The sequence below is a fragment of the Pogoniulus pusillus genome, chromosome 3 (genome assembly GCF_015220805.1).
Source record: "Pogoniulus pusillus isolate bPogPus1 chromosome 3, bPogPus1.pri, whole genome shotgun sequence".
Classification (NCBI taxonomy): Eukaryota; Metazoa; Chordata; class Aves; order Piciformes; family Lybiidae; genus Pogoniulus; species Pogoniulus pusillus.
The window spans coordinates 49174839-49187763 of record NC_087266.1 but is presented as its reverse complement, the minus strand read 5'-3'; the positions used below and the strand labels follow the sequence as shown (position 1 = coordinate 49187763).

General features: G+C 44.7%; 2 protein-coding genes across 8 annotated transcripts in view; one reads left to right on the top strand and one right to left on the bottom strand.

The window, feature by feature from the left end:
- The window catches only part of CDADC1 (cytidine and dCMP deaminase domain containing 1), a 54571-nt gene that overhangs the window by 11817 nt on the left and 29829 nt on the right, over positions 1-12925 (bottom strand). The window contains exon 12 of the transcript XR_010309019.1: positions 2465-2583. The gene's annotated coding sequence lies outside the window, so the exon portion shown is untranslated. The remainder of the gene's footprint in view (positions 1-2464; positions 2584-12925) is intronic.
- Positions 1-12925, top strand: part of CAB39L (calcium binding protein 39 like) — a 56957-nt gene that overhangs the window by 37851 nt on the left and 6181 nt on the right. For all 7 annotated transcript variants that reach the window (XM_064175972.1, XM_064175961.1, XM_064175980.1 and 4 more), the window contains 4 exons: positions 1717-1885; positions 5534-5593; positions 8478-8543; positions 9215-9358. In XM_064175972.1, coding sequence (XP_064032042.1) covers positions 1717-1885; positions 5534-5593; positions 8478-8543; positions 9215-9358 — 439 coding nt within the window. The remainder of the gene's footprint in view (positions 1-1716; positions 1886-5533; positions 5594-8477; positions 8544-9214; positions 9359-12925) is intronic.

The following is a 12925-nucleotide window of genomic DNA, read 5'->3' as shown; positions in this document are numbered from 1 at the left end:
GCCACTTCATAAATGTCCTCCAAGAAGTTGTAAGAGCCAAACCCGACTTTCCTCACTTCTGTGACCAGCCTAATGTCCAGAACCTACTTCCAGATAATGGAGAGTTTGACTAAGAATTATTCTGTTGATACTCAAGTTTTTAAAAGTTATTGTGCTGGAAACAATGTAATTTGCCTTTATTCCAATCAAAATATTCCTCAGCCAACTATTAAGTATTTTCCTGGCTGTACTCCTAGGAACAACTCCACCTCTTTTTCCTTGAAAATTAGTTTTCCTGTTAATGGAGCTGAGGAGAGGTATGCCTCAACGGGAAACAGTGAATCTCCATGGTCCAGAGAGCCATAAATTCATGATGCAAATGAGTGTCCCCAAAGGAAACAAACAGGGACTTGAGTGCTTGCATTTCCCTGAGGGTGGGACGTTTCGTTCGCCCGGTTGGAATAGTAGTTCATTTTTCATCAAGCCAACTATTGTTGACATGGGTTTGAAATATGCAGCTCTGGCATGCTGGTGAAGCACTACCATTCTTTTAAATTGCAAGCTGGTGGTAAATTTGAGGGCCCACTCACTCACAGCACAGATGGCATTTTGTGGTTTTCTTCTTTTTTCTTCTCTTTTGGCCTAGTGATAGGAATTAATTGTGCAAAGGAAAACCGACGCTGATAAGCTCTGAGTGATAATAGAGAGTTCTGATAGAGTATAGCCAGCTGATTGAAACAGAGTGTGCTTTCTGTCCCGTGGACTTCAGCACTTTCACATGACTATGCTGTTGGAAGGAGTTCATTTTAAGCCCTTTTTTACTGTTGAATTTTGTTCTTGTTTTGTTTGGTTGGTTTTGGTTGTGTTTATCTGGGGGGCGTGTGGGGAGGGATTGTTAATGGTTTGGGTGTTTATTTAATTGTTTCCTACGGTTTTGTCTCATGTTAAATCAGCTTTAAAGAAATCAATACTTTGTAGAAATAGAAAACAGTCTGAATTGCCTCCCCTTCCCCTCCCTTTACAAGGTCAAGAAGTGTTCTGGCTCCTGCCTGTTGTAATGCGTGGGCTGTAATGGGATTGGAACTCGAGGAACAAATAATTGTCTCCCAAAGAAAGTTGTAGCCTCTGCAGAGGAGAAATTGAGAAGAATTTCTCCTAAACGGCAGAAAAATATTTTCAGAGCTACAGAAAAATTAATCCTGTGTAGACTGCCTGGATAGACATCCTGCCTTCCTTGTTAGACATTAATATTCCAGAGTGATGTCTGCTAGAAGAGGAGTGGGAGCTGATGGATGGTCATGAAGTGTTATATTTTTCTTGGACAAATGGAGGAGCTGAACATTAAATCTGAAAAGTGACTTTGTTATATTGTATGGGCTTTACTTTCTCATCAATTCAGAAGGATAAAGGAGCTTTGGTGAAAGATGATGCACTCCCCACAGTCTCTCTGCAGAGAGGAGGTGTAAGACACATCCACACTGAAATGTGTTTTGGCTTGAGAATAGAGAGATTATTCGCAATAGGAAACACTGGCAGCCTTCGCTGCCTCTCTGCTCTTCAGCTTTGGGCTGAGGTTCTGAAGCTGGGAGCAGCGGTGCAGCTGGGAGCTGCTGTCTTTGTAGTGTGCTCCTTCTGCTGTGCACATTCCCCATGCTACAGTTTCCCAGTGCTGGAAAAGTGCCTGTTTATCTTTGTTCTTCCATATTTTGACCTGTTCGGTTTCTTTTCGTTCTTCAGCTACGAATCCCCAAATGTCGCCTTACGCTGTGGAATTATGCTGAGAGAGTGCATCCGGCATGAACCCTTGGCCAAAATCATACTGTTTTCAGAACACTTTAGAGACTTTTTTAAGTATGTGGAATTGTCAACGTTTGATATAGCTTCTGATGCCTTTGCTACGTTCAAGGTAAATTATGCTATGCCTGTGTCACAGTGTTGTGTCAGAAATGAGACTCTGTTAGTAGTCAGCGCTGAATATTGTGTCACCTTTAAACTCTGTTATTGTTCAGCAAAGAATGCAATTAATCCTTATTCTGTCTGTAACAGGATTCACAACAGTAGGCTGCAAAGAATCTTTAAATACAGACTTACATGTCACTAGTATCCTCCATCTTGATAACCCAAGGTCTGTTATGCAACCCTTTACAATGGAGATTAACCCTGTATTTATGACATGCATGACCTTTTTCTCTCTCTGGAGGCAAACCCATCACCCATCATGACCACAGGCAGGAAAGAGAAGGAATCACTTAAAACCCACTTTTGAAATCCTTGGCACTTTGGCTGTCCCTTCTGGCTACGGCAGTCAAGTTGAAATGAAGGCTGTGCCATGCCACTCACGCTTTGCTGCGTTTGCCTGTGCGTACTCTTGTGACACACGACTCGGTGTAAGGACCGTTCTGCTCAGAGGGAAGCAGGTGAACGCACTGCGTAGGCTCTGTGTGGAATCTGTGTTGGGTGAAAGGTGAACTTGGGCAAAGCTTACCAATTTTCCTGGAGTCCGTATGTGACCATCATCTTTCCTGCAGGGTGCTAGGGTGTTGTGTAGTCTTGGAGCAAAACTTTGTGTTGGTCGGCTCAACGTACAGGGGAATTAGTTTCTTTCTGAAAAATAATTTAAGCAAGCTGAAGAAAATTCTTTTTAGGTAAAGGGTAAAGACTCTTCTAAGTATAGACTCTTTTTTTTTAATCCTGCTATCACCGAGTTCCTTGCTGTCATAGAAACAAGTTGTTTGCTCTTTCCTCTCAAAGCTAATTAGAAACATGATTAGGTAGACCTTAGGAACAACTGTAAGGAATGCTAGAGTTCATCTCAGCAATTCAATGCATACTGAAACCTGGCCTCGGGTTTTACTGACCTACTGAATGGGGTAAAGATTTGCATAGTGGAGATAACGTTGCATTCGTCCCTAATGAGCAGGATTAGTCATTCAAACCACCAGTTAATCAATAGCAGCCTTTTCATTTCTTTTAAGTTGTGCTGTCCTGCTGTTCATTAGGTATGGGTGGAGGTTGCACAGAAACACAAACAGGTGAAAATATAGTGTCGGGTTGTATAAAAATGCAATGTAACTGAGATACTTAAATCTTCTGGCATTTTAGCTTGTGCTCAGAAGAGTGCTTGTCTCTCATCAGCAAAAGTGCTCTTGGACCCTGTTCTCAGATTGACAGCAGAGATTTGCATCTTCTCCCCAGGACCTGCTTTGAGCAGGACAGCAGAATGTGTGGTTGGTAAGGACGGGCAGTCTTCAGCCCAACCAGGAGGCAGGACGGGGACATGAATCAGTTAAGCTGTGGCTGGGACTGCAGGCTGCCACGACGCTCCCCAGAAAAGGGGGTTCATGTCGTTCACAGATCTACAGCTGTGGAACTTAACTTCTGTCCTCTGTGATCCGAATGTATTTTTAGCAGGGTTTAAAAATAGGATTCTACATCCTCATGTGCACTAGAAAGAGTTCATCCTCAGCCATAAGGCAGAAAAATGCCTTTTAAAATGCGTGAGGGAAAATCTCTAAGCAGTATGGTTTAGAAAATTGCCTGACCTGATACATGGTCAGTTCTGGAGTTAAATCAGCTGTTCATTTAATCTCCTGTTTGTCCCTTACTCTGAAAGCCTGTTACACTGAGAAGTGATATGGAGGCAACTGAACAATGAAACACGGAGCTACCTGCTTTTTTATACTGTAGGAATAAGCTCTGTGCTTGAATGCTGGCTGTGACACTGAACTCCTGCTTACAGTTGTGTCTCCCCCACTTTGGGGTTGTAGTGTTGCCACTGGGGTGTCTGGTTCAGAGCTGAAAGCCTTGGATAGCCTAAGCACCAGAGGAGGGATAATCAAACGTGCATTAAAGTCTGAGGATGTTTATAGTAGGAAAGCATTAGAGTTTCTGATGACTGGAGATGTACAGCTCTGTTCACTGCAGAGAGGAAACAGAGCTGCTGAAAATGCAGATACAGTTGGCTGTGGAGGGTACCAGCAGCAGTTGGAGAGAGTGCTGATTGACTACTGCTGCTCCATCCCCTCCCACGATTTTCTGTGGAAAAGTCAATTTGGATGATACTCCATTTGTGCCTCCTATTGCAAAATGTTGCACTTGCTTCCTGAGTGCCCTGCAGTAAAAGCTTGTGAATCATCTTTGTTGCACTCAGCCTTTTAAACCACCGTCATTGCAGTCATACTAAATAAAGGAATGCATTGAACACATGTCCTGGATTTTATAGCACTCTGCTTTCCCCTTTTAATTGGTGGTAAAGAATAGAAGATTAGTATGGGAATGGTTTATTTGTGATGCTGCAGAGGATGTGTCTGTGCATCTGCCCCAGCTATTCCTCAGCTTCAGTTTCTGACTGTGGGTAAAGAAACCAAGGGAAAGATGATAGGAAAGACAGCAGAGACAGATTCACTGAAAAAATATAGACTTGAATGGACTTCAGCAGGCATTTATAGGCATAACTGATAGTCATTTAAAGGAGGCTTTAAGATAAAAATGAAACTGAAATGCCTCAAACTGGCCACTTCATAGCTATTCAGCCAGTAAAAGGAACCGATGTCTTCTGAAGCCGAGTATTTGCATCTCTGTCATTGAGCACCGTCATTCCCAAGCTGTGGAAGAGGCTGCTCTCAATTTAAATTTTAATTAGTTGGCCTTTTTGGCATGGGAGGCAACTCACCCAGCTGGCTAAAACTCTGCAACTGCTTGTGTCAGTAAGCCCACCGCAGGCAGAAAAGCAGAAAGGATTCATCCCGACCTACTCGAGACCCCTTTTCTGGGGAAGGAGTGGCTGTGGAGGGAGCCTGGATGGCAAGTTTAGGTTGGTGCCTGACTCTAAGGGTTTAGATGAACAAGTGTATATATACAGTGGTTGAATTTGTGTCTTCTGTGTTGTATTGCTTTTATAACCCTCTACTGTAAGGGGTTGTCAAGTCCTGGAGCAGGCTTACCCAGGGAAGTGGTTGAATCACCATCCTCAGAGATCTTTAAGGGCTGTAGGTGTGGTGCTTAGGGATGTGGTTTAGCAGTGGACGTCCTAGTGTTAGGTTAGTGGTTAGACTCAATGATCTGAAAGGCCTTTTCCAGCTTGAATGATTCTGTGGTTCTCTGGTTCTCTTCTCAGCGATAAGCAACAGCAGTTGATTTGGTTTAGCATAATTTCCAGCTATGGGGTAGCATGTAGATTACTTTTTGACTTTGGGACCATAGCTGTTCCCTCCATAGAGGGTCAGTTTACTTTCTTCCTTTCCCCTGCTCCAGTGTATGGTAAATAGTGTCAATTATGGCCAATGACCATAAGCAAAGGTGAAAGGGAAAACGAATATAAAGAAACAGTGTTAGCATAGTTTTATGTTGATTCAATGAGTATTAACCCTGTTCTCCTTAAAATCCTGCTAAACACACACTGCTGTACTGCTTTTAAATGCTTTCTGTCTGTAAAAACCTTGTAATAAATTCTTTCTAGGAGGTGATCTGGTGAAAAATGCTAAAACACATTTGAGAATGAAGGGACAATCAAATGAGCATGTTCTCCAGGTAACCTTCTGCTGTTCTTTTCCAGGACCTGTTAACACGACACAAATCATTGGTAGCAGAATTTCTGGAACAAAATTATGATGTGGTAAGCACAAAGATTGGAAGAAAAAAATATATGTATTTAATCTGTGCTTAGCTAGATAAAGTGTATTTTCAGTAGTAGAGGGGTTTGTGCATCACATAGAACAGTTGCAATGGGATTACAAAGCTGAATATTGCTTTTACTGAAGCAGAATCTTTGTGATGTTTGAAGTACAGATACCTACACACACCTGGGAACACATTCCAAGGTTTCAGGAGAACTTTTAGCTCAAAAGCAAGTTTTATTCCTCTCTGCATGCATTGTGTCTCCTCAGATGTGAATGGACTTGTAAAATATGTATGTAAATAGATCAGTGGTGCCATGGCCAGCTGGAGAGCTGTAACTTGTGGAGTCTCCCATGGATTAGTGCTGGCTCCAGTTCTGTTCAGCATCTTTATCCATGCCATTAATGAGGGCACAGACAGACAGTGCCTGCTCAGCAAGTCTGATGGCAGTACTAAACTGGGAGGCTTGGCTGACACACCTGAAGGCAGCCATTCAGCAAGACTTGGACAGACTGGAGAGCTGGGCAGAGAGGAACCTAATGAGATTCAACAAGAATAAGTGCAGAGTCCTGCACCTGGGAAAGAATAATGCACTGCACCTGTACAGGTTTGGAGGTGATCTGCTGGAGAGCAGCCCCGTGGAGAAGGACCTGGGAGTCCTGATGGACAATAAGCTATCCATGGGACAGCAATGTGCCCTTGTGGCCAAGAAGGCCAGTGAGATCCTAGAGTGTATTAAGAAGAGTGTGTCCAGCAGATCAAGGGAGGTTCTCCTTCCCCTCCACTCTGCCCTGGTGAGACCTTACCTGGAATACTGCGTTCAGTTTTGTGCTCCCCAGTTCAGGAATGGCAGGGATCTACTTGAGAGTCCAGCAGAGGGCTACAAGGATGATTAAGGGACTGGAGCACTGCCTTACGAGGAAAGGCTGAGAGACCTGGGACTGCTTAGTCTTGAGAGGAGAAGGCTGAGAGGGGATATAATAAATGTGTATAAATATATGAGGGCTGGATGCCAAGGAGGAAGGGGCAGCCTCTTCTCACTTGCACCTGTGATAGGACATGGGGCAATGGATGTAAACTACAGCACAGGAAGTTCCACCTCAACATGAGCAAGAACTTCTTTACTGTAAGAGTCACAGAGCACAAGAGCAGGCTCCCCAGAGAGGTTGTGGAGTCTCCTTCTCTGGAGACTTTCAAGACCCATCTGGATGCATTCCTGTGTGATCTGTGCTAGATTATGTGGTCCTGCTCTGGCAGAGGGGTTGGACTTGGTGGTCTCCAGAGGTCCCTTCCAACCCTTAACATCTTGTGATGGGGAAAAAACTGCACTTCTGGAAACAGTTTTTGACATTCCAGCTCTGACAGGGCCATATCAGTGTTACTTCAGGACAGAGGAGACTGAAGAGTAGCCTTATTAAAGTTTATAAATACATAAAGGGCAAGTGCCAAGAAGATGGAGCCAAGCTCTTCTTGGTGGTGTCCAGTGAGGACAAGGGGCAGTGAGTAGACCTTGAGACATAGGAAGTTCCTTGGAAATATGAGGAAGATTTTTTTCACTGTGAAGATGATGGAACACTGGAACAGGCTGCCCAGGGAGGTTGTGGAGTCTCTCTCTGGAGATATTCAAGACCTGTCAGGATGTGCCCCTGTGTGATCGGGTATAGGTGATCCTGCTCTGCAGCAGGAGTGGGCTAGGTGATCTTTCAAGGTGCCTTCCAACTCCTAACATTCTGTGAGTTACTGGAAGAAGTTTTGGGATTACTGGAAATTCCATTTTACCTCAATGGGGGACTGAGGTGTGAGCATTCCTCTTGCCATCCTAAGACAATTAAGCCATTGGTTTGCTGCTCTTTTTCATGCTGATTTTTTTGGCTTGGTTTTGAACCAAATGTGGGTCAGAGAAATTCCACTGGAATCACCTAAGATTGGATTGATACAGATCATGGAACTGGACTGTTGGTTATGTTGTCCTGTTACCTGAGGTAGTCTTTATTTCGTTGCCAAAGTGAAAAGGCTGAAGACTATTTATTTAATCCTTGAGTTACCAAAAAGGTTAAAGAAAGATCAGGATTATTGCAGAGTCATGCATGCAGCTTAACTGGGGCAGTTTTAGTGTCTGCTCATCTTTTCATGCTGAAGCACTGCAGTGCTTCATCAGTCTCCGTCCCACAATTATTTAACATTTGTAAGTAGAAATTGTGGAAGTGAGTGGTATCTTTTTAGATGATTCCTGTGCAGCAGGGTGAGGGTTCTTTGGTTGGTTGGTAGGTGGCTTGAACGTGTTGTAGCCTTATCTCCCAGTCCTCTTGACCACAGGATTCCCTTGGGCCAACCCTGCAAAAGCCAGCGTGCTCCCAGGGACGCTCTTTGCACAAAGAGCTGTAACAAGTGAGGGTGCTGCAGGCAGGTGAGGTGGCATCTCAACAGAGGAGCTGGCTTTTGGCACATGCCAGTATGGGATGTACTGTCACCGATATGGGGTGCTGCACTTAATCACATAGCCAGTCAGGACCACAACATGAATAAGTGCACATTGTGTGCTGTACCCACGCATCTTGGCAGCAGATAAACTTTCCTCTAAGAGAAGGCTGTACAGACAGTGGCTTACTTCTGTCCTAGTTGGCTCACACCAGCTCCTGTTACATCCAGTCCATATGTGGTATCCCCCTCTGCAGTATTTGGAAGAGAAGTGTTCCTGGGCATTAATTCACTGCATGAAAACCTGCCAACAAAAAAGACCACGAGAGTCTGGGCCTGGCGCTGCAGTCGAGTGTTAGAGGGTGGCACTGCTGTGGGCTCTGCCACTCCTTTGGAGTGGGAAAGAGTGGGAGGACAGAGGATGGCTATGGATCAGATGCATTTATACTTTCCTGTTACTCCAGATCTTTGAAGACTATGAAAAACTCCTTCATTCTGAAAACTACGTAACCAAGAGACAATCTTTGAAGGTAAAGTCTCTCAGCACTTCCCTCCTGAGCTTGAACTCGGCGTTACGTGGGCTGTCGAGGTGTGCGCCTCGCAGCGGAGCAGCCTGCTGCTGTCCAGCAGCATGAACGGGCACTTGGGATGCTCTTACAGTGTGCAGGAGCTCGCTGTGTCTTCTTTCCTGGATCTCTGGTCAAGCACTGGGCGCTTTTTTTCCTCTGCTCTCAAATCTGTGCTGTGGTTTCAGAATGCAGGTTAAAATGAACTGAAAATAAGCAGCATGATAGTCTCTGCCTGGTGCTGCTTGCTGCTACAGCCCCAAGTCTGACGTGACCTGCAGATGGGTCCAGATAGGTGTGTTCAGGTAATGTCTGAACAAAGTGAAGGTGTCTTTGGAGGACAGCTGTGCTACACTTGCTTCTGTCCCAGCTGGCTCACACCAGCTCCTACTAAACCCATCTCATATGTGGGATCCCTCTCTGTAGTGGTTAGAAGATGAGCACTACTGGGCACTGAGTAACTCACTGCATGGTAGCAAGTCTAGTTATCTTTTTTTTTTTAAAGGGTAGTAACACTGATACCTCTTAATCAATAATGAAAATACATCTCTGCTTTCTTTGCAGTCAAAACCAATGGGATAAGATAAATAAAAGTTGGTTTGTTTTGGTTTATTTTGTGGTATTTGTATCTATAGCTGCTGGGCGAATTGATTCTGGATCGACACAACTTTGCTATCATGACAAAATACATCAGCAAACCAGAAAACCTGAAGTTAATGATGAATTTGCTGCGAGATAAAAGCCCCAACATTCAGTTTGAAGCATTCCATGTGTTCAAGGTGAGTTAGTATGAGTGGAGGAGGTAAAGGGGTTTTTTCTCCTCACAGAACTGTCTTTCAAGGTGGTCAAGAGGAAGCTCAGAACATTAAGACAACAGTTAACGTTTACAGCCAATTCCAGCATTTGAGAACGTCTTAACTGAAAACCTTCCTGCCACTAAGCTTCTCATTTCTGTTTATCTTTCTTCAGGTGAGGTCTAAAGCAGCATCACTTTTGTTTGGGCCGAGGGCATTCAGTCAAATAGCAATGAGGTGGTACAAAGTATGCAGCTCCAGGATGCCTTCTCCCAGCTTTTAGGTCATTTTACCACAGGATTCTGGGAAAAGGTTAAAAAACAACAACCCAAACTTAAAGTTCTACAGTGAGTAAAAGTAGATGGTCCTGGCACTGTGCATCAGTGCGAGCACAGTTTGCCTTTAGAGGTATTTGAAGTGTTTGGTAAATCTGAGGTTCAGATTACTTTAATCCATCCTTTTGCAGTGATCATTAATGCAGTCTTAATCACCAGAGCAAGCCACTGTCTCTTGCTGTTATTATGACTAACACTAGTAAGTGAAGAGTTTAGTTTCCCTCAAGCCATTTTAATGGTTTGAAATTAGAGCAGCTTTAGAGTGGATGTCAGGAGCACATTCTTTAGCATGAGGGTGGTGGAACACTGGAACAGATTGCCCAGGGAGGTGGTTGAGGCCACATCCCTGGAGATAGTCAAGGTCAGAGGCCGGACAAGGCTCTGAGTAACCTGATCTAGTGGAGATGTCCCTGCTGACTGCAGCAGCACTGAACTAGGTGGCTTTTGGATGTCCCTTCTAACCCAAACCATTCTGTGATTCCTATCAGAAAAGTTCTCTGCTCTGGGACAGAGGGTGAGTTGTCTTGTCACTATGCAGAGCTACCTTGAATTTGGAATGAGCACTTTCATTTCCAACTATGTAAATACAGCTGTTAATGATTTTCAGAAGAGAAGCCTTGAGCCTGTAAGGATATCCTTCCCCAGGGTAGTTAAGAAAGATACCAGATCACATCTGTTGGATAAAGGTATCACAGTATCACAGTATCACCAAGGTTGGAAGAGACCTCACAGATCATCAAGTCCAACCCTTTACCACAGTGCCCAAGGCTAGACCATGGCACCAAGTGCCACATCCAACCTTGCCTTGAACTGCCCCAGGGACGACGACTCCACCACCTCCCCAGGCAGCCCATTCCAGTGTCCAATGACTCTCTCAGTGAAGAACTTTCTCCTCACCTCGAGCCGAAATTTCCCCTGGCGCAGCCTGAGGCTGTGTCCTCTTGTTCTGGAGCTGGCCACCTGAGAGAAGAGAGCAACCTCCTCCTGGCCACAACCACCCCTCAGGTAGTTGTAGACAGCAATAAGGTCACCCCTGAGCCTCCTCTTCTCCAGGCTAAACAACCCCAGCTCCCTAAGCCTCTCCTCGTAGGGCTTGTGCTCAAGGCCTCTCACCAGCCTCGTCGCCCTTCTCTGGACACGCTCAAGCATCTCAGTGTCCTTCCTAAACTGGGGGGCCCAGAACTGAACGCAGTACTCGAGGTGTGGTCTGACCAGTGCAGAGTACAGGGGCAGAATGACCTCCCTGCTCCTGCTGACCACACCACTCCTGATACAAGCCAGGATGCCACTGGCTCTCTTGGCCACCTGGGCACACTGCTGGCTCAAAATTCAGGCTGACTTGTTGAGTTTTGTACTTCCACAAGTTCAGAGGTAGGAAAAAGCTTTTAGATTTTCCATGTGGAGTCCTAGAGGGTGTGCAGCTCCTCCAAAGGGCTTTTAGTCTCCAGAAAGAAAAAAAAATCTTCAAGGAGTATGTAAAAAATAAAAAGTTTTTGCCTGAAGTAAGCAGCTTGGTAAGCTGTTCCCTTTTGAATTCCTCCTCAGCCAGCTGAAGCAAGGTGAGCAACTTCTATTCCTCCTCCTTATCAGGAGGCATGTGGCTCCAAGATAAGAGAGCAGTCAGGCTGCAAACGCTGGCAGCCTTTGAGATGCCTATGGATGGAAGAGATCAGAGGACTGGGCTTTCTTAACCACTTTGTGACTAAATACCAGATTTGTCTGTGTGAAACACAAGCTGCTATTGCTAAAGTAATGATAGACACAGCCCAGCCCTGGGGAGCAGCTGATTTCTTTTAGTTTAAGAGGCATTTGAAAGGATTTGGAATAACTTGAGAGGATTCCAGTGTGCAATCATGTCACACTTTGCTATGGCTCCTCTTCTGCTTTTCTCATGCCTCCCTTCCGTTCCTTTTCCAATATTTTGTGTCCCATTGCCAGAGAGAGTGAAGATACTGTGGGCTAAGCCTTGCTTGACAGCTTGCAGTTGCTGCCCTGTGGGCATAATGCTGAGACCTTGAGGCTTCCAGCAAAGCAAGCATTGTGTGGTGGTAATGTTGTCTCTCTTGCCTTCAAAGGGCCAAACCCTCTCCTTCAGTGCTAACCTCCATGGGATGTTGGGTTTTTTCCAGGCAGCAGTGTTTAAGCCACCCCTTAGCATTCCTCATGCTCTCTCTCAAACCTAACACTCCTTGTCAGGAAATTGCAGGTTTAGAGCAGAAACTGATCAGCTGGAATCTGCTTTTGCTATAACCACCAGCAGCACATTTAGAGTAACTACAGGTGCAGCAGAGCTGCTCTTTTGGGCCCTCAGTGAGGATCTGGATTAGCTGGATGTAGAAACATTCAGCTTCTCCCCAGTGGGTAGGGCAGCTATGGGGTGTGTTACAGACAATTGTATTTTGAATTATCTTTGTAGAGTGGGTCACAGAAGGTGATTTCCCTTCAAATCCTTAAATATTGAAGAGAATGAGGTTGTTTGTGGCCCATTCTTCTATGTTCCTTCCTTCTGTTTCTGGGTTGGTGTCCTTCAGCCTGGTTCTTTTGTCCAGCTGTAACAATTCCATGCCAATGTAACTGGGAGAGGAATCTTGTCCTCAGCTTTTAATCTCAGAAATTCTGAATTGTGCCTGCATTTTAAGATTGTGCTTACAAAATACCCCTATAGTCTTGGTTGAAATTACAGTAGGCTAACTACAGTGACTTGAAATGAAAGGTTTGCAGAGAAGTGGATAATTGTTGCTCTGTCTGAGCTGCCAAAAGATTTGGGTTTAAATTACCTGATTTAGATGTTTCACTAGTTAGACACAGTTGCAATGAAAAAGTGCTTGTTTTGTAAGCATCTAGATTGCAACACTTCCATGCCCCAGCTGACCCAAAACCAGCCCTATGACTCCTACCTCCTTAAGGCAATTTCTCATTACTGAAGCTTCAAAACTGTAAGATAGAGATGGAAATGATGAACACCTCTGCTGTGAAAATACTTTGCAGAGACATTTTGTGGCTGAAAATGCCAGTCCCTCTACAAACTCTGAGAAGAGTTCACTTATCCAGGATGTTTTGGGTGGGATACTGAAGACAAACCAAGTGCTTACTTGCAGTGTCCTTCCATCTCCAAGGAGATGTTTGATCTTCCTCCTAGTTCCAGCTCCTCCTCTTACCTGAGCAAAAGGAAAGTTAAGCTTTGCAGCACCATCCTAAAGGCCTGTGGCTGCTTGGT